This window comes from Solanum tuberosum, unplaced genomic scaffold (assembly GCF_000226075.1).
Source record: "Solanum tuberosum cultivar DM 1-3 516 R44 unplaced genomic scaffold, SolTub_3.0 scf00042, whole genome shotgun sequence".
NCBI lineage: Eukaryota > Viridiplantae > Streptophyta > Magnoliopsida > Solanales > Solanaceae > Solanum > Solanum tuberosum.
The window spans coordinates 270,647-293,004 of NW_006238967.1; the positions used below are offsets into that span (position 1 = coordinate 270,647).

The following is a 22,358-nucleotide window of genomic DNA, read 5'->3' on the forward strand; positions in this document are numbered from 1 at the left end:
AGCCCCCATAAACCATGTAGCCATCATGGGTAGTAAAGGATCATACTTTTTAGATGATTCCTTAAGATGCTTTTAGCATAAGCTAGTGGATACACTAAGTTAAGTAGGTTCTATATGACGGCAAAGTATAGAACAGTTCTGGCAGCGTGGACAAGACGATGTATCATCACTTAGGCTCATAGTGGTGGTTGTCGGTTAGAAAATCTCCCACAGAAACTATACTACTTTCTTATATGAGTAAAATTGAGTTTGTTGTTGCAATTTCTTTAACGAACTAAGATGTTTTCAACTGTTTTGTAAGCTTTATATATTCCATGTGCATGATTGCTTTATATTTGAGTTAAGTTATTCAGAAGTTGAGGAGAGCCAAGGTAAGTGTTTCTTCAGATTCTTTTCAAACCTATATCTTGTCTTAGCGTGCCAACTTGCATACTCGTACATTCAATGTACTGATGCCAGTTGGCTTGCATCTTATTATGATGCAGACGCAGGTAACTAGGATTAACATCCAACGCCTCGTTGATCTAACTTGAGCACTCAGAGTTTGTTGGTGAGCCTCTTTGCATCCCGGAGGACTCCTTTATTTGTTTTCGAGTCTTTCAGATGTTAGGATGATCGGGGGTCCTGTCCTGACATCCCTCTTTGTTTTAGAGGCTTCATAGACAGTTAGTAGTCAGATATCTTTACATTGTCATTTCATATGTTAAGACCTGAGTTGTCATTTTGGCCAAGTTGAATGTTGACCTTTAAACTTCTAAGTTATTTCACTAAGTTATTTGAGTAAGTTCATTTGATCATTGTAATGATGTTTAGAGTCTTCCGTTGAATCAGTAGACCAGGCCAAGGGTTCGCTTGATGCCAGCAATGGTCTTCGAGTGCCGGCCACGTCTAGGGTGTAGGCTCGGGGCGTGACACCTTACAACTCAATTCTGTGCGGAGTTGATTTGACATGTCTCTTGTGGATAGGCCTTTAACATTGGGAAACCTTATTTCAAAGTATTTACCTATGAATTTTGTCGTGGCATGCGAATTATGGCTCGTAAGATGCTTTGAACCACATAAATGGTAATTTTCATAGATTTTAATGATAAACTTGTCGCTACTTGTAAATTTCACAGCCCTCAACCACCAATTGTACTCCGAATATGAACATTTAAAAGAAAACACATTACGAGAATTGATCACCTTTTTCAGTCTAAATCTTTTTTCAAGCAAGCAATGTTCAATGAATTTTCTAGTTCTTCTTTGTTCTTGAATGTCATTCCCTTATAAAAATCGGTTTCATCATCTCAAACATTATTCACGCGTGATGATTGAGAAGAAACTGGATTGTTGCTGCCAATAATAGGTGTAGGAGGATTGTTGTTCTCAAGGTTCGACATTTCATCTTTTCCAATTTCATCATCGTGATTATTCATGTCCACAACATCAAATTCATCATTTAACATATCTTGTTGGTCTTCTTCTAGCTTATGATCGTCCGCGAGCCACGTAAACTCTTAATATGGGTCTCACTACTCCTCCCAAATAAACAAGCAAACTTGGATGATCAATTATTTTAAAAGGTAATACCTTCTCATTATGGTAAAAGCTGGGAATATAACTCATGACAACATCTTTCGGTTGACAATTGAGTCCACAACTTTGGATGACTAAATTCAAAAAATCATCATACAAAATATTTATTTCAACAGTCATCCCTATCGACCCTCCCCCTTTCTTACCATCCTTCTAATGCCAAATATATCAATTTTTTTTCTCAATCCATTCACCACGACAATCAATTCCTACAAATAATCCCTCCATTTATTGTACCTGAAGAAATTAATTAAAAAATAATAATTAGTACTAATGAAGAAATTAATTCAAAAAACAATTAGTAAGTTATATGTTCCAACATATGACTATTTTGTTGCGACATATAAGTCATATGTTGCAATATATGACTATTCTGTTGCGACATGTAAATCATATGTTGCTACATATAACTGTTTTGTTGTGACAAATAAATCACATGTTGCAACATGTGTAAGTTATATGTTGTAATATATGACTATTCTGTTGCAAAATGTAAGTCATATGTTGCTACAAATAATTATTCTACTGTGACACATAAATCAAATGTTTAAACAAAATGGATAAGTCATCTGTTGCAATATATGGCTATTATGTTGCGTCATGTAACTCATTTGTTGCTTCATATAATTATTTTGTTGTGACAAATAAATCACATGTTGCAACATGTTTAAGTAATATGTTACAGCATATGGTTATTATGTTGCAACATGTAAGTCATATGTTGCTACATATAGCTATTCTGTTGCGACACATAAATCACATATTATAACAAAATGTGCAAGTCATATATTGCAACATATGAATAATCTATTAATGCGACATGTAAGTCATAAGTTGCAACATATGACTATTATGTTGCGACATGTAAGTCATATATTACTACATATAATTATTCTGTTGCGACACATAAATCACATGTTATAACAAAATGTGTAAGTCGTATGTTGCAACATATGACTATTTTGTTGAGACATGTAAGTCAGATGTTGCTACATATAATTATTCTATTTTGACAAATAAATCAAATGTTGCAACATGCGTAAGTTATATGTTGCAACATATGACTATTCTATTGCCATATGTAAATCATATGTTGCTACATATAACTATTTTGTTGCAACACATAAATCACATGTTGTAGTAAAATGTGTAAGTTATATGTTGCAACATATGGCTATTCTGTTGCGACATGTAAGTCATATCTACATATAACTATTCTGCTGCGGTATATAAATCATATGTTGCAACATTTGTCTATTTTGTTGCGATTGAAATATCCTTTCTGTTGCAACATAAGACTATAATCTATTTCAATAGTCAACAGTTGCAACATACATAGCCATCTGTTGGAAATGCAAATGTAAATTATTGAAAAAATTACAGGTTATACCCAGATGATGATGAATGATTCAAATAACTAGTAATCTTTACTTACCAAACAATTGTGTGTGAACACAATCACTTATGAAGTAATTTCAATTGATACAGAACGAAATCTAATCCACTGATTAGCTAAATCTGATTCAAGAAGAAGAAGCAAAAGGACTACAGCGGCAAGAAGAAGCACAAGGACTACAGCAAAGCCCAACAATGTACGAACAAGAAGAAGATGAAGAGAACGGGAAGAAAGGCAAGCAAGCAAGAACGAAGAAGAAGATGAGGAGGAATACGACGAGAGGCGGGGGAAAATCTGGTCCGCTCACTGGCTTCCCTCCAGTTTTGGCTCTCACCAAAAGTGGTTAAATTAGGTTTTACTTATTTACCCTTTTACCCCTCATTTAATATAATGGACCAAACTGCCAACTTATAAACTTGAGGACAACTCCACAATCCTTAATCCTTAATTACATAATTGTCACATACACTCAATAATTAAGACTTATTTCACTGTCATTTTATTTTGACACATTTTTGTCACCCTTAATTCAAAGTCCCTAGATACGGTACCATATTTGAAAATTTTGATATCGTAATTTTGATATTCAGTTTTTAAAATGTTATATCATTACCATACCAATTTAATTCGATATTTTGAAGTTCGATCTCAAGATTTTACGGAATGATAAATTGGTAATCATAATTTGTTTATGTCATTGATAGAGTATCAAGTAGCCTTGGATCTTGTCCCAGTAATCTATCTTCAATTCATAGACGAGTCAGTTGAGTTATAGCTTTCACCATTATTTTACAAACATATGCATACTATACAAATATTAGATTTTCAACTATAAAGTTATTGATCTCATGTTTTAAAAGCTTTTGCATGATTGATATAGTTTTTAAAATAGTAGTAAGACAGGCAAAGGGTCCGCTTGAAACCAACAATTATTCTGAGTGTCAACCACAATCAAAGTGTAATTTGAATCATGACAAATTATAATACTCCTTCCGGTTTAATTCGAGTGTCTTACTTCCTTTTTTGTTTATTTCAAAAAGAATGTCACTTTCTATCCCAATTTATATGACTACTTTCATTTTTAGTCAGTTTCTATATTTTGTAACAATTGAACTTTAAAATATTAATTTTACCCTTGATGAAATTATTTAGAGTCATACAAACATCTATGACTTATTTTATAATTACGAAGTCTTTCTTTTTTAAACTTTGTGTTAAGTCAATCTACATCATATAAATTGAGATGGAGAGGTAATTCTTTACATCCAATATCCTACATGGCTTATTTAAACCCAAAAGACATTATGATATATTACATACATCTTTAATTTAAGACTAAGAGATTAAAAAACATTCTTTATTTACTTAAATTTGTGCCGAGTTAAACTAAGACAGACAAATTAAAATTGTGAGAATGTACAAGTGTTAATTGGAGTAATAAGTAATTTGAAATCAACAATAAGGATTAAAAAAAAAAAAAAAAATGTGGAGAAGAATTTATATTTTTGGGGAGAACCAAAATGTAACCTGGTCGTGGGAAACATTTTCCTTTCTTGGTACCCAACACAATTACATAAAAAAATGACAAGAGGTATGTATAATTCTCCTTTAAAAAGATTCTGACAGGCAGACAAGTTCATCCCAAATGGCCAAAAAAGTGACCTCAAGTCCTAAGCCTTATAACTACTTTGCAGAGCTTTTTAAGTTATTGTGGGAGCCTTTAGACTCAAGGAATTCATAAAGCACGTGAAATAGCGTGAAGAAAGCATGAATCAATTGACACAACAGGGAGAACAAGCTTTATAAACAACTTTTTTTTCCGAAACTTCAAGATAACCCGCCGCCGCTACAATTTTTGTCACAGCCTCTGCCCTTTGGGTGAGCACTTTGTGTGCACTGGGTAAATCCCCCAGTGTAACTGTCTACAAACCACACTGTCATTCGGGTGAGCACTTTGTGTGCATTGGGTAAATCCATCAGTGTGTAAACAAGCCCTATGTAATTGACTCGACTCAAAAGACATTGACAAGAGATCGATCCCGGATCATCTGTGTGGATAATCACCCTCTAAACCAGCTGAGCTATCTCGAATATAAAAATGATGTGAATTTTTCATTTTTACAATAAAAAATCTGAAAAGATTCATTTCATAAATTTGATTTTTAATTTGTAATTAGCTCATTTCTTCCGCAAGAAACCGCAGAGCTTAAGGTCCAATCATTACTAGGCTTTCATTTTGACCAGATAACTACAACCATGTGCTTGCCTGACACAAGCATATGATGCTCCATCCCAGCCTACATTTCTAAAAGGTCCACAATACCAAGCATTAAAAAAACACCCCAATTTATTTTTAATTGAAAGATGTCATTCTTAAAGTTGCTATCAAAAAAAGAGAGCATCTGATTATCCTGAGAATACACCGTTAAAGAGAGCACGATAATGATTATCCAAGTAGGGGTTTTGTATCGACGAGTCTAAAGGCAATTCAGTTTCAAAAGCGTGTACATAGGTCAGAAGATGGACAAATCATTTGTATTAGCCTGAAAACTCATACGACCGCAAGTTTTGAACTGAAATAGTAATAGAAAACTTAAAAAATGAAACATGCGGCGAAAAATTTCTCATATTTATCTCATTGCAACAATATTAACAAACCTGAACCAATAACACATCACACTAGAGCTGCAGATTACAATTATAGACTGCAAACAACATGAAAACGGAATAGACCAAGTAAATGCCAACAAGCTACTCTATATAACCACAAAACCAACTGTCACACAAATTGTTCTCTGCCAAAAGGTTAGCTCAACTCTGACATCTTGAGTTTCTTTTCCTGCTTATCTGTAAGCAGAGAGGGACCAGACCATAGTCTTCTAAGTCAGAAGCACACCAAGATTCACTGCCTATCTCCATGTTTGAAGATATCGATTTCTTGCTCCAACCAGAGCAGAAACATCATAGTCATTGGCATGCTTGTTACAATTTTACAATCAACCATTACGGGGGTAAAATAGGGGATTTGTAAGGTACACAAGGAACTCCTCAGGTTTATACGGAGTTGCTTCTTAAGACAGTATATAGGTTTTCCCTTGTGTGTTATTGTGTGCGTGTTAACCCACTTCGTGTTACACTCCTGCAGATAATAAGATTCTTTTAAGTTAAGAGAAAATTTCAACTTTATGCAGTATTATCTTCGACAAATGAAGATGTGCAAGTCGCAATTTCAACTTATGTAGTATCATCTTCCAAAGATGAATGACTACAGTTAAAGAAAATTCAATTTGTTAGCAGCTTAACCAAACCAAAATTTTCTGTCGCAAAGGAAAAGACAGTCAGCTGTGTGCTACTCAGAAACCACGCCATTTTCTAATGTTTTAGATAGCCGAACAGCAAGAACAGTTACCATAGCTGTGATGAATCAGAATTTCCTTCTTGGATAAACTACATAACCATTGAACTCCCAGCTGAATTAATCTTTAGCAACAGAATTCTCTGGAAAAAACTAGAACTTCCACCTGAGTTTTAACATTAGCAGCCGAAATCCTCTGAAAGATCATTTTTCAAAGCATAAGAGCTAGTGTTCAAAGCTTTTCTCAGGCATAAAACTTGTTGTCCCTCTTTAGGAGCAGCCTTCTTAAGCTGCTGAGGAAGCTACACATGAGACAGTGTCTCAAACCATAATTTCGAAGTATTGGCCACGGGTCTATAGGTAAAATTTAGGCAAATGACTTGTAGGGTCATCTTTTCAACTAACATATTAAGCTTTGGGTTGCTCAGGAGCACTACAAGTTTGTGACAAGTTTTCGTGAAGATCTACTCTGATACCTACTCTACCATCTAATTTTAGGTCAGAGCAGTAGCATGATGAACTCCTCAGTCCTAACTCCTAAGTTTGTGCTCCCACCCCCGCCTTCTTTTTCTCTTAAAATCCACTCAGAAGCATAGCAGCACCTAAACATAGAGGAGAGCCCATGTAGGTGACAAATTAGCTTCGAATAAAGTATTGGTGTATGAACCACGTTGTGAAGAGGTCCATGGTACATTGACAAGGTAGTGACATGAAATGACTACTGTCAACCTAACAAAAAAGAAAGGAACCTCAGAAACAGGGAGGATTCTCTTACTCTTCTTTGATTAAAATGCTTTTCAAGTAAGCGCAGATTCCAAGAAAACAGAGGTTGTAAGGCATCCCGCACAACACAGTTACCACAGAGATGATGACCCAAACACCTTTGGGAAATTTATTCAGGTCGACAGCATATATCACTCGTCTTTTCTTCTTTCTTTTTTTTCGGAAAAGGGTCATATTTGCCCCTCTACTCATAGAAATAAGTTATATTTACGCCTAGTCATATTCTTTGTATATGTTTACCATAATTAAAAAATTTACTCTTTAATAAATATTCTACCCAACCCATTTTTTAAATTAAACCCGACCCACCCAATAGATCAACTTCTATTCCCTTTTCCCATAAAACATGATAAAGAGAGAAAATGCTATACAGAGAGAGAAAACATTTGGTCATCAGGCCATACCCGTATATCAGTTTGTACAACTTTTCAAATCAACATTGTAAGTTGTCGAATTTTTAGGGCTTCTGATGCTTTTGGGTATTGATTACTAGAGTAAATTTTTATTATAGTTGTGAATGGAAGGCAAAAGATGGTAAAAAATAGATTTCTGAAGATTGTTCTTGTATTTTAGTACTATGTTATTGTTCGTTTTTGTGAAGTACTGTGAATGGGAAGATTGAGGGTGTTAATTATTTTCCTCTAGTGATTGTTGTAATTATAGCTCTAAGAGAAGAATCAATGCAATATAGAAAATCAGAACAAAACTGGATGAATTCATACCACTGAAGAAGAGTTCTCATGAAGATTTTTTTTTTATGACAAGGGTTCCCGCACTAGGCAAGCCCGGTGCGACGAGCTCGACCCAGAAGGCAAATCCCTTGCTTTCGCTGGCAAGGGGTTTCGAACTTGAGACCTCCAACATGGAAGTCCCAAGCCCAAACCACTGGGCCACCTTGAAGGGTAGTTCTCATGAAGATACTAAAAGCTGATAACACTAAAGATAGATTTAGTAGTGAAAAGATGAGTTGGATTAGCTCTAGAATAGTGCACAACCTTACATTTCTCTGTATCCATATTTTTTTTACAGAAAATGTTTCGAGGGGGTAAGCGGGTTTAATTTTAAAAAATTGAGGTGAGTAGAATATTTAATTCAAGTGTAAATTTTTAATTATGTTAAAAAATATATCCACATAGATGCCATGTAAGCACCACATAGGATAATAATAGCAACCATCCAAGGGAAAATATGTGCCCAAAGTGATGGTAAGGGTAAATGTATCAAAAAGTATGACTAGGTGTAAATATAACCTATTTCTGAGAGTTGAGGAGTAACTATGACCCTTTTCCGGGCTTTTGTTTTTGAGAAAGGTAACAGTTATGAGTGATCACTCTCGTTTTTCAAAAAGCAAACAAGGTCACAAACTCAGAACCCTAACATACACTTGAAACTGTCTACCAGAACACTTCACAAACTCAGAACCCTAGCATACACTTCAAACTGTCTACAGAACACTAAGGAATTGTTACGTCCATATGTATCCCAAATGAAAATAGCAATATTTCATCTCTGTCAAGGCTTACCAAAGAATCATGTCAGTAACCTTTATGGACATTGACCAGCTACACAACATACACAAATGTATATTAATATGTTAAAGATATAGTTAAAGCTTTCAGATTAAGATAACACTTTTGAACATTGCCAAGTTATTACAACAAGGGCTGTGGGAACTTTGCAACAAATATGTCAAAAACACATCCACTTTCCATCACTTAATAAACTGTAAACATGGTGAAAACAACCAGTAAAGCTAGAGAGTGGACATCCTCTGGAGGTTACATGCATACAAGTACATAACTTGTCCCATCATCTCAAAGCATATAAGAAGGGCTAAAAGAATATTCCTTAATTCTTTTCTGGAATCAACTAGTATTTGTTAATACTCACTCGGCTTGAAGTTGTGTGGCACAGTTTGCCAGGGAATGTTGTTTAATAAAGAAAAGACTTTTGAAACTTGTGGTCTTAAACATGTCATAACATTTGTGTGGCTATGGGACTTTGAAACTTGCGGTATCAAACACATTTGTGTGGCTATAAAAGCTTGACATTAAGGGTAAAATGGGATATTCAAATTAAAATTATTTCCAAATTTATAAAGTTATCATTCTTTTTGGAACGGACTAAAAATGAAATAATGTGGATGGAGGGAGTAGGTCACAACGTTAGATCACAAAATGACATTTAGACATAGCAAGACGAGTTATCCAGGCAGAGGTAGAAGATATATTGCAAGTATGCCAGAAGGAATATTAATTTCTCTCTCCTTGGATCCAACAAGAATAACATGTATGTCATTGTACATAATTGAATTAACTGAGGATTGTTTGATAATCATATTGAAGACATACCTTCCAGGTAGCAGCTGAGAACTGTTCACTGGACCCTTAGAATTTCCCAATCTTTTTGCCCTATTTTCTTGTTCTTTCTCGACACGCATAGCAGCCACCTCTTTCTCCATGGCAGAAACCTCCCTTCTCATCTTTTTGGCCTCAACTTCCATGGCTTTTGTTAAAGTCTCTACTTTCTTAGCTAACATCTGATCCCAAGAATGCAATCAAAATTAGCACAAACATCTGAGTAAAGAAACCATAACTTTGCTGAGCAAGAAATCAGTCTAACCTCAATGGCATCGTCCTTGTCTTTAAGACTTTGATCCTTTTCATGGCCAGCTTTCCTCAAAGCAACTACTTCTTTTTGCAGTAAGTCATATAGTAGTCCAGGCACAGTATCTTCTGTTTCGGTTACTGGTAGGTCGGTGCGTTTTTCATCTTGATTTGATTTCCAAGAAGTACTCTCAGTCTCATTATCCTTAGCTCCATCAACAGACTTGCTGCTATTGAAATTTGGACCTGTTACATTCAGAAGTTTTTTACCCCTGTCCAATGATCTTGAGCCACCATCAAATGACTTTGAGGTCCCTTTCGCATGCTTCAGAATAGTACTGGACCCAGAAGATCTCAACTGAAATGATGGTGATCTCTTTGGTAAGAAGCCATTAGAGGTCAATTTGGAGATACTTTCAGCTCCACCAAGTGACTGCCGACGTGAAGGACCATTGCTTGAACTTCTGCCATCTGTTGTATTGCGAGAGCTAGTGCTTGATGGTCTCAATGTCTCTTCCAAGACCTTGAGCCTCAATTGATATTTGTCCTGAGTAAAGGATAGAAGTTAAAAACTTGTGAAAATAATATCAAAAACCATTTTCGGGTGCCCTTTCTATTGGACAAAATATTACTTTCAACAGGGCTTCTGACTTTGCAGTTCGTTCAGTGATTGCGAGCTTGTCACGTAGTTGTTGCATCTCACCCTGCAGTACAAGATTTAGGGCTTAGATGAGAAATATGAGCTCATTAAACCACATGCGCATAATGCAGTAAGTTCTATTAGGACAGGATCTCCATATCTTATAGAAGGCAATCCCTGGAAACTACCATACCTGCAAAATCCTCCTCTCTTCAAGCCACTGTTTCACGGGCATTACTTTATCATTTGCATCTTTCCATTCATTAGCAACCACAGTTGCTACCCTATTAGCTGTTACCTTGGCACGTGCTAGCTCGCGGTCAAGTGTTTTTCTTTCTTCCTGGAAGAATAGATTAGCATATGTATCAAAACATTTAGTATTCTCAACATATTAATTATCAAAAATATTTATAAAAAATCTTTCTCGGATAGATTACATTCATTTCTTGAACCTTCCGTTGGTAATCCCGGACAGCATTAGCAGCTGCACCACCAGCCAGAACAGCCTCCTCAAGCTCGCGCACACTTTGGGTAAGTTTTTCAACCTCTGCAACCTTTTGGCGATGCATTCTGTCTAGAATTTTATTTTCTTCCTGATGTATGTTTATGAAACAGAATAAGTGGAAATAGAATGCATCTAAACACTAAGGTGACATTAGTTCCAATATGGGTGACAAGACATTTCATGAAATCCTTTCAATTTTTTAAAAGAAAAAAAAAACAAACAAATATTTCATATCTGGGCGAAGAGAATTTTCTCAAAAACTAGAACAAATATTTCATGAAAATATTGAAACATTTTCTTATAACAAATGACACCTAAATGATCCAATATCTTAAGCAGCAGAACCAATAGTTGAATCATCAACATACCTGGCATATTTCTATCTGTTTCATCAGCTCTTGATTCTTATTCTGAAGGTCATCCACCATAGACGCCTTTGCTAATGCTGACTGCACAGTTCTTTCGGCATCAAGTAAAGCTGCCTCTTTTGACTTGGTAAGACGGTCCAATGCCTTATTATCATCTTGTAGTTTCGCAGTCTGGAAAAAGATAAAGCAAAGTGTAAGAAAGCATCCTCATATGTAGACTGAGCTTTAGCATCATTTACAGACATGAAACGCAAGTAGACACCTCATGACGAGCAAGTTTGAGTTCAGCCTCCAAAGGCGCAAGGATGGCCTCAATTGGCGGCATATCATCGTCCTTTTGAGCAGCATGGACCCTTCGAAGAGTGGCTTCCGCTGCAAATTGAGCTGCCATGGATGCTTTCTTCTCATCATTGATTTTCTTGATTTCAAGATTCTGTAAAGCAAGAAAAGTATTGTAAGTTATAAAATAGTTTACTGAAAAAAATGAAGAACCTATAATAAGAAGATTCTGAATTAGTACCTTGCTTTCTAGAAGTGATTCTGTCAACTTGAGCTTCTCATCAACCCTTGTCAACTCATCAGTGAGCTGAAAATTACAGGTTATAGGACAAGGAAAATACCATATGAGCAATTTTTTTAAAGACTGTGAGTAGCTTACATTTCACTACAGCAGAAACAATCAGATATAGCCAAATAAAACCAACAAGCAGATATTTTATGCAAAAATGCTGTTGCCAAAACTATAGCACAAACTAAACCATAATCTAGATATGCCTAGCTTCAACAAGTAGATTGCACATTCTCAAGTCTTACAGTTTATGCGTGAGAGCAGGAACCACGACCTTCTCATTATCAGAAATGTTCCCAACCCCTACCCCTCTACCTCACCCCCAGAAAGTAAACATTAGCCAAAGAGCATTTCCATGCAGCTTCCAAGAAATTTACGAGATTTCACAAGAGTTCATCTTCTTCTTCTATAAATCTCTTGGATATTACATCAATATCCAGATCTTCACATGACACATATTTAACTTTCCAGGTCAAATAAAACATATTTAAAATATCCTTGATATATTCAAAAGATTAAAACAGAACTAATCATGATTCCCGATTCTTCAAATAGAAATAATAACAAAAAATAGTACTAAGTTAAATGACTGCAAATCACATTCAAACACGATTAAATTTGTACGAGTAAAGTACCTGCTGGTTTTCAAGGGTCCAAACACATGCAACAGAATGTGACAATTGAAATCCTACAATTTCACTTTTCACACTTCTGGAACAAAACAGATACAATAAATCCTACATTTCCTTGCATAGAAAACATTTCACTTCACAACCAATGCATACCCTCCCTTAGTTTTTTGCATTCAGTTACCTCAAAAAAAATCAAAATCATAGGGAAAAAAATAATTCACCTTTTGAAATTGAGTTTACTAGCAGTCAACAATGGTAAACAATGCCGTGGTTGTATTCCAGAAAGAAATACTATATCATAATTTCCGATTGCACAAAATAAGATTTTCTCATTGTATATTCAAATATTGCTTACTATACCTCTTCAACAGCCTTTTCTCGTAGGCGTTCCGACAACCGTAATGCCTTGATCTCCGCTTGAGCTTCCGAGAGTTCCCGGTCCTTATCTGAAAGTAAACGACCCGGTATCATTCACTACAAGGAAACGAGAACCAAATCGGAGTTGGATCCATCTAACATTACAAACCTCTGACTTCATTCTCCAGTCGATTTAGCTCCAACTTCACCGGATCCGACCCGTGGAGCAGGGTCATGAACTCGTCGGCGTCGAGGCTGGGCCTCACCACCGACATCCTTCTCCGGGAAGTACCCTTTCCTCCTCCCGACACTGTCGGTGTAAGGGCAACTTCATTCGTCGCCGTTCTCGCATCGCCGGTGTTCTCGCCGGAAATCATCTCCGGCGTCTCCATCACACTTCCATCCTCCGCCATTTCGATCTGTGTAATTTTATCCTATCTCACATCAAATTCAAAACATATAGATACTAAAGTAACTAAGTGAGTATATATTTATTTATGTGAAGATAAACTCATGTGCTACTAGTGTGACTGTAGAGTTGAGAAAGCTTCCTTCCCATCTCTCTCTCTCTTCAGGTGCTCAACCCTAAAATCAAACTGATGTATGGTGTTGTGTTACAGTGCTGATGAAAATTGAAATGCTTTATTGTTTCTTCTCTTTCAACAAATTTGTACTACTCCAACTCTATCTCATAAGAGTGAGAGAGAAGAAGACTGTTTTTGTGACTATTCTGTTTTTACCTCTTTATCATATTTGAATATACTACTACTAAATTTATCAAAAACCCTTTTATACTTTGTTTTTATTTAATGCACATTTAAATTTTATGTTAGCTTAATAATCTCCCTAAACTTGATAATTTAAAGGCAAACACATATGCAGACCTTTAAACTTGTCCCTAAATTTCATTTTGGCACTATAACTCAACCTTGTTCCATTTTAATCCTTCAACTCCAATTTTTATGTTCCATTTTGGCACTTCTTTTCAAAGAACCAACAAAGTGGGATGTGTGTACTTCACATGCCATTATTGTGTCAAAAAATAATGGATGAACATGGTTTTTTTTTTTAAATATTTTTTTTTTAGAGTTTCTGTACATTATTTTGTGAAAAAATAATCGGCGAAAGTGCGTTGGTTTTTAAAAAAAAAATAATTAGTTAATTTAAATAACATCACATATATTTTTTTCATATCTAGTCTACTTGGACTAACTCAAATATCAGCTTTCTAATTTTTTATTCAACTAAATACGAGTAAAAAAAACTCATGTTCATTGCTAATTAATAACACTACAAAAAAATGTTGAAACTCGATAGACTTCGTTGGGTTGTCATTGATTTTTTTAAGAAAGAAAATCGACGCACTTTCGTCGGTTATTTTTCACGCAAAAAATATAAGGAAAAACTCTTAAAAAGAAATTGTTACTTTTTTTATAAAAAAAACAATGATAATCCGTCAGTTTTAATTTTTTACAATAATTAACGGATGATCGTCGATTTTTAAAATGCAAAATTGCAGTTCAATAACATATATAGAAATAAAGAATTCATAAATTTAGTATTTTGTGTTAAATGGTACATAAAAGAAATAAAGAAACCAAATTTATTTTGGTTCCGATCGAATTACACTTTTTCAAAACCAAAAAATCCAAACCGAATAGTATAAAACCAAATCAAAAGCCGAAAGCACACCCCTACTCTTTAATGCTAATGTGGCAAATAATGTATTTTTCAACTTAATTGTCACGTTATTACTATAATGATTTATTTATTCTAATTGTATCATTATTTGTTTTTTTAAGGGTCCGTTTTGTCATGGGATATGAAATCATGATGAAATTGTAGTTTTGTTAGGACATGCGATTTGTATCTTTTATGTGGTATGTTTTCTTATTGACATAAAAACCCATAAGTTGTAAAACTATTAAAATTGTCTCAATTTTTTATACAATCATACCAAATAAGTAAAAAGTTTATAAAATTACATAACACACTAACACAAAGTTATGCTTAAAAAATACATTTATAGATCAAATTTTATTCAATAAAAATTAAAATTGAACTTAAGTTGTAGTGTACTAGTCTTTAATATAATCCTCTCACATATCACAAACAACTTTCTCGCGTTAAACTTGCATTCCTTGATCATATGACTGAGAAGACGAACAAACGTTTGGATGATTTTACACTGATTTCATCTCATGGTTTCAGTTTCAGATGTTTTATAGAAAACTTGTGTTTCATACTCAGTATATTAGGAGAATTTCAGGTTCAGTAAATTGTTGCTAAACGTTTCTTTCAGTTTGATGCTTGTGTATGTTTGAGTTAGTCTTCTGCTTGTAGTCAACCAGGATGAGGGTTCGCTTGGGACTAGCAAGGGTTCTCGAGCGTCAACCACGTCCATGGTGTAGGCTCGGGTCCTGACAATAATGGCATAAACGGACACTTTGCTGAACGACAATGATAGAGATGAGCTTAACTTTTAAAAGATGATATAGATAAACCTTTTTTCAAAGTTTGTTGGTATATTTGAAACTTTTTCCTATATTATAACTCACAGAAGTGCTAACTAATAGCATTAGAAATTTAATTTTAACTATAGTGTATATTTTACTTGATTTTGAAATATTTCATTGAGTTATCTTCTACAACTACTTTACTTGATTTGAAATAGTTTAATATATATTTCATTGAGTTATCTTCTATAACTACTTTACTTGGTTTGAAATATATTTATATTTTTTCCTAGATTAATAAAGTCATTTTTATTCATATTATAGTTATTTTATTTATCTTATTTTCCTTTATATTTTGCGAGTGTTTTGGAACCTTTTTTTTTTCAAATTTTAGGTGGCCGTTGGGCCATTTTATTTAATGTTAATCAACCAACATACCAATCTAGCCAATCGGCCCAAAAAATTAACAAAAATGATAAAAAAATATATATCTGAAAACAAGGAGCCCAATCCGCACCGAACCTTCTATAGATAATAAGGAAAGTACCTAACAACATCCGCCTCTTTCTCATTTTCCTTTTTCAATATTGGCTTCAAGATGTTTCCTTTCGACAGTCTCTAGAGCCTCACACTTCGCCGCCTCCTTTTGTGGATCTGTTTCTTTTTTGTACCTTTTCTTCTCCGTCCTCTACAACTCACACAAAGGCATTCACTATTGAGAGGTAATCGTTCTTCCTTCCTTTTCCTTCTTTTCTTGTTCTTTCCTTGTCATTTGATCTTCCTCTGTCGTTAATTAGGAGGTAATGTGTTGTCCACCAATGCTTAGAGTTCACAAAGGTAGTTGTTTGGAGTTCTCAATGTGAACACAGGGCCGTCGTCCTCCTTTTTATTTATGCTTCTTATTCCATTTAGATCTGACCCTCTTTTGTACTGTGTGAGCTGATTTTGTGCTTTATACCCAATTTTGCTTGGATTCCGTGTTGACCTCCATGCTTGAATGTTAAAGATGACGTTGTACCTCTGACTTTTGGTGAAAGTTTTTGTGTGCTAATATAGATCAACAAAAATTTTGTCAAAGCAGTTGTAATGACCCCCTTCTAAGGACATACTCTTATGTAGGGGTGTTCACGGGTCGGTTTGGATCGATTATTGGTCAAAACTAAAACCAAACCAACTTAATCGGTTTTAAAATTATCAAAACCAAACCAAACCAAACCAAATATAATATATATTTATCGGTTTTGTGGTTATCGGTTTTGGTTTGGTTTGGTTCGGTTATTCGGTTGTTAACCATACACAAAATAAAAAGAAACAATTCATTCAAAATGTGAAAAAAGTGACAACAATCCATTCAAAAATAATAATAATGAGAATTACTGAAATTATTGAACTTTCGATCACTGAATTTATTATGATTAAAGCTTTAAAATTCACTATATTGGCCTAGAAGGGAGAGAAAATAACATTTTCAGTCCCACAAAGAATTGTCAGACACTCATATACATGAAATCAATAAGATAAATGTTTTCACCTTGGGCATTCTTGCTTTCAATAAGTAAAGTATAAAGAAATTTTAATGAAAACATATATAAGATCTTTAAAATTGTTTATAAAAATAATATATTAAGTATGTATATTAATAAAATATATGTATATAATTCATCGGTTTGGTTCGGTTATTTCTTCGGTATATTAAGTATGTATATTAATAAAATATATGTATATAATTCATCGGTTCAGTTATTTCTTCAATTTTTTTCTAATAAAACCATAACCAAACCAAATACTACCGGTTTTCCAAAATCTAAAACCAAACCCAAATAAAATCGGTTTTATTTTATCGGTTTGGTTTGGTTTTTCGGTTTGAATCGATTTTTATCCAAACCGTGAACAAAATTACTCTTATGTATACATGTGTGTGTTACTCCCCTTCCTTTCTTGTTCATATCCTAACTTCTGGATCCTTATGTGACTTAATCAGCTTAGTTTCTATCCTGATGTTTGGAATATGTGCTTTGTCAGTATTAATGATGCGCTTTTAGTTGTTGGTAACTCTGTAAAATTTCTGAATTCTTGCATGTATGTATGATTAATAGCTAGATTTACTGGAACTATTTAAGAATTTGACAAAAAATAGGGATAGTGCATAAGTACCTCTGAACTATGACCGAAATCTCATAAGTTAACTGGGGTCCTATTTCCCCCCGAACTCATTTTCTCATATTTTCAAGCACCTTCTATGATGACATGTCACCTTCAATAATGTAAGTTGGTTGTATTTGTGCACATGCGTCTGCCACGCTTGCAAATATTTTTACAAAATAATTTAACTTTTAAAAAAAAAAATATTATTTTTTAAATTTTTTTTAGATCTTCTTATTTTCTTCATCTTTTATTTAAATTAAGTTAATACACATAAATTTTTAAAAAAGTTTTCCTTGTATTTAAATTTTTCTTAAGTTTTTTTTTAACCTTCATTCATTGTTTTTTCTCTTTTACTTTTCTATTGATATGATTTACTCTTTTATTTTCTTTGTCTTTCCTTTTGATTTGATTTCAAATTTAATTCCAAATACCTTGTATTTAAAATAAGTTAATTTCGAACTGATATCAAAATAAGTGAAGAAAATAAAATAAAACATAAAAAATTAAAATGTTAAAACTAAAGGATACTTTTTAATTATTTTTTGAAAAAAGTACACAATTCTTTTATAATAATTAAAAGTGGAAAGATAAGAAATTAATGTAAGAAAAAAACAAATCAAAAAGTTTTAGGTGAGGAAGAAATTAAAATAAATAATTTACAAAGAATAAATGAAAATAATTCAATATATATAAGTTTTAATATCTATAATTTTGTGTACTAACTAGTTATAAATTTACCAATTAAAAAATGACATGTGTCTATTTTTTCACTCATCATTTTCATTCAAGAGAATGTACACACTCTCTATGACACACCAACTTTTAGGGTGTATTTATTTCATTTTAAAATAACATAGGGGGTTAAAAGGATCCTACTTATGTTAAGGTATATTGCTGGAATTTCCGTCATAATTCTATGGATACTTAAGCATTATCCCTATCTATTAATTTACATAGAAGAGTAAATTTTTTGAATAAGTAATAATTTATATGCATTAATGGAAAATAAAATTAAAGGATGAACAAATTATCATAACATTTTGATAATTTGGAACCAATAAGGAACTACAAAGAAGTTGATTTTGGCAGTGTTGTTGCTTCTCCCAAGTACCCTTACACTATGACCGAAATCTCCGAGACACACCTTAACTACACTAAAGTTATATTACCCCCTGAACTCATTTTATATATAATATTATACACCCTTTGCCTTATGTGGCACACCCCGTGACTCCACGCAGTTGAGGTGCGTGGGATATATTTGGATATCACGTAAGCTAAAAAGGTGTACAAAATTACAAAAAAAAATGAGTTCAGGAGGTAATAGAACCTTAGTTTAGTTAAGGTGTGTCTCTGAGATTTGAGTCATAGTCTATGAAGGTACTTCTACATTTTCCCTTGTTGCACAAGAGGATCAAGAGACATAATAGCACTTGATAACTTAGTTGCATCAAGAGTTGAGCAAACATGTTTTTCATTATTTGTTGCGCTCTTAGAAAAAGTCTTTTCATGACTTGACGACAATTTTTCAACGATTGTCTTGGTAATAAATTGAGAGTCATAAAATAGAGGGAAAAAATTACAAAGGTCATGCAATTTCACGATCTCAATAATTAAATTGCATGACCATTGTATTTTTTTCCCTCTATTATGTGACTCTCAATTTATTATAAAGAAAATCTTTGAAAGATTGTCGTCAAGTCATGAAAAGACTTTTTCTCATAGCACAACTAATAATGAAAAATATGCTGGCTCAACTTTTGATACAACTAAGTTATCAAGTGCTATTGTGTTTGTTGATCCTCTTGTGCAACAACAACGCCAAAATCAACTTCTCTTTGGTTCCTAGCTAATTGCCTCAAATTTATCAAAATACTATGCTTATTTGTCCATCCTTTTATTTTACCATTAATGCATATAAATTATTACTTTTCAAATAGTTTACTACTTTGTCTAAATTAATAAATAGGGATTGCAATGACATCCACGTCATTTTTGTATTTATGCATCATGTTCATTGTTTAGAGTTTTCCTGTAGCGACCCCAAGTCATTTTTGACTTGCTGAGACTGATAGTTCGGTCACGTGGTCGTTCGTTCAGTTTTTATGTGAGTTTTAGCATTTTGGAGCTTCTGAACCTTGAATAGTCTTTTTTTGACATAAGTTCAAGAAGATGACCTTTGGATCCAATTCTGTCATTTTATCAGCTACGGAAGGGTCCTTTTAGGTTAGTAGCATAGTTGGCACGATTCTTGAGACTTTTAGTGTGAGTTTGTGCGATTAGTCATTTTAACTTTCAAGTTAGGACCTAAGTTTGACTTCAGTCAACATTCTGGTTAAAGAGCTCATATGAGACTTCTGCCAGCGTGGTTAGCTTCAAAATGTTGAGTTTGGTCTAGAACAATCCTTCGTTTAGATCCCGAGGCTTCCGGGTTAATTTTGAACCCCTTGTAGATTTTTGCTTGAAATGGAACTTGGGTGTGGGACCCACTTTTCATCGAAACGATCTCGAATGGAAGTCTTGATGGTTCTATTGAGTCCGGAATGCTGAAGTCGATGGGGTAGCATATTTCATTTATGCACCCGGTGTTCCGAATGAATCCTGGGCACCCCGTCAAAGTTTTGGTGCGTCAGCACATCAGCTGATAGCTGGTGCAGCGCAGGGCCTGCCCCGCGTTCACATGCCTAGGGCCACATTCGTTGACGGCTAGCACCCTGGAAAGCGCGTTCGCAGGCGTGTTTGTGACAGGCTGCCATATTCACGTTTGGCAGTTGGTCCAGCTAGGTGCGTTCACGCGGGCCCCTTTTCATTCCCGAGGTCTAGTCGCCTGGCCTTTTAATTAAGACCATTTGCAAACCAGCCTTGGTTCCAAAGTTCATTTGGCGATTTCTCCTTGGTTTTGAGTCGGATTTTGGTGATTTAAAGTCCTGTGTGTTTGTTGGAAGTGTGGTTACGTAGTGGAGTGATTGGGTTTTGTTGAGGAACCTCCGTTTGAGGTAATTTTGGTGTTGAAGGTGCTTCCCTTCCTTTGTTTGAGCTTATTTTTGGGATTTCTTTACTTGTTGTTGTGTTGGCTGTTTTAGGCCTTGAATTGTGTTCAATTTTTGAACACAAGTTTGAGGCATAGTTTATGGCCTCTTGACGGAGTCTTCCAAGAAATTTGGTGTGGTCCCACAATTCATGTTTGACTCTAAAATTGGTCATAACCATTTTATGTTATTTTAGTGTCTAAATGATTATACTAACGTTGTGATTCTATTCTTTATAGCATCGCAACATTCAGAGGCTATTCAAAAAGGAAAAAAGCTCCGGCCTTGTGATTTGGAGCACGCGCAGTTGGTCTACAGGTAGACTACGATTTCCTTTCTAATTTGATTGAGCATGAATGTGTGAATTCATGATGATTAGTGTGAATTGGCAGTGGGTACCTAATTATTCTTGCTTTCCTTCCTCGACACCATGTTTTAAGATTTACTGCCACTGTTTCGAGGGTTGTACCATGTTAGTTAGGGTTGTATCTGTGTTGTAGCATGTTATGTGATTTACTTGTGTTATTACTTATTTTCTGAAGCATGTTCGGCCTTAGCCAGTGATAGACTAGTGATGCCTTAGACTCATGAGCCTTGTAGCTTTATATGTCTCCAACGTTGTTTTGGATGGGCCAGGTCCTTGTAGACTGAAATAGTAGACCCGGGTCTGATATTATTAGCCTTAGTTTAAGTGTTTATGTAGCTTGTTAGCCCTTTCTGTCTTCACTCTCTATTTCTGTGACTCCGATGCATTACCGGAGGTTATGTGCTTTCTCGATCGGGATCGAAGTCCTTCAAGATTGGAGCCTTTTGTGATATCTTTGGGAGTGGATGATCCATGGTGGCTTGGATCCTACCTGAGATCCTCTTCAGAGTCGACATGCCCCGGGGTAATTCTTGCTAGATAGGCGGCTTACGCCCTTGGGAGTGGACTGGCTGGCTGGGAGACCTTGATATCTGAGATCTTCTATAGAGTCGACACACACCTGGGTCACTCTTGCTAGCTGGGTGGCTTACACTCCTAGGAGTGGACTGTCTGGTTGGGCGGCATGAGTTGATTGTCACTCTTGCTAGTTGGGTGGCCTTGGTTGATTGTCATTCTTGCTAGCTGGATTGGGAGTTAAATGGTTCTTAGTTTCATGGTTGCTTGGGCTGGGAGTCCGGCTAATGTTCTTAGATTCAGATTTGAGTTACTCTTCATTCTTGTAGTCTTAGCCATTATGTGTACCTCTCTAGGTTTATTGGGGTCCAGTTAGGTTTAATTGAGTTGTACTTAGATTTACTTTCGGTATGCTCGTGTTCTTCCTTTCCATATCCGCTCTAACCTCTTTTTGTGTCTAGATTCTATTGTTTCTGAATGCTTTACCTTTCTTGCTTAGTCGGCCTATGATGCCTACTGAGTACCTTTGATTTGATACTTATGATACATCTTGCATCATTCGTAATGCAGGACCTAGTACCAGCTACGAGCAGTGATCGTTCGTGCCATCTTTTGTAGCTTGTGGATATCAGAGACGAAGGTGAGCATTTGGCGTCCTAGATCAGTGTGTCTCATTCTGTATATATGTTAGCTAGTCTTTTGCCTTTGAGAAGGCTTGTTGTGGTCCACTTTTGAGACTTATATTTGTTCATACTAGACAAGTTTGTACTCGTGATTTCCAGGTTTTGGAAGGGTTCCATTGTATATAGTTTTTGGTTTGCTTCTGTTTTTGTCTTTTCTATTGTTGGGGTAATTTTCTATCTAATTCTACCCTTGCACTCATTACTTGTCATTCTAGGTATGAGTCGACTTATCTACTGGTTGGTTATAGTAGGTGACATCATGACTCAGGAAGTCAGGTCATGACAGGAATAGAGCATAAGAACCCTCTGAACTATGACCGAAATCTCAGTGACACATCTTAACTTAATTAGGGTCCTATTACCCCCCCCCCCCCCCC

General features: G+C 35.0%; 1 protein-coding gene across 2 annotated transcripts; it reads right to left on the reverse strand.

The window, feature by feature from the left end:
• Positions 1-1,621: 1,621 nt before the first annotated feature.
• On the reverse strand, positions 1,622-13,555 carry LOC102604360 (microtubule-associated protein 70-1). Of its 2 annotated transcripts, none has more exons than XM_006343113.2 (11): positions 12,958-13,555; positions 12,792-12,877; positions 11,752-11,817; positions 11,494-11,664; positions 11,232-11,402; positions 10,796-10,951; positions 10,552-10,698; positions 10,351-10,422; positions 9,735-10,265; positions 9,464-9,651; positions 1,622-1,815 (listed from the first exon to the last, which is right to left on the reverse strand). In XM_006343113.2, exons 1-11 carry the CDS (start codon positions 13,199-13,201, stop codon positions 1,788-1,790), a joined length of 1,860 nt encoding a protein of 619 aa, XP_006343175.1. In that variant the 5' UTR covers positions 13,202-13,555; the 3' UTR covers positions 1,622-1,787. The 2 variants fall into 2 exon arrangements, with proteins under 2 accessions (XP_006343175.1, XP_006343174.1); XM_006343112.2 differs by lacking the exon at positions 1,622-1,815 and adding an exon at positions 5,560-6,113 and having other exon boundaries at positions 12,958-13,554.
• Between the last annotated feature and the right edge of the window lie 8,803 nt (positions 13,556-22,358).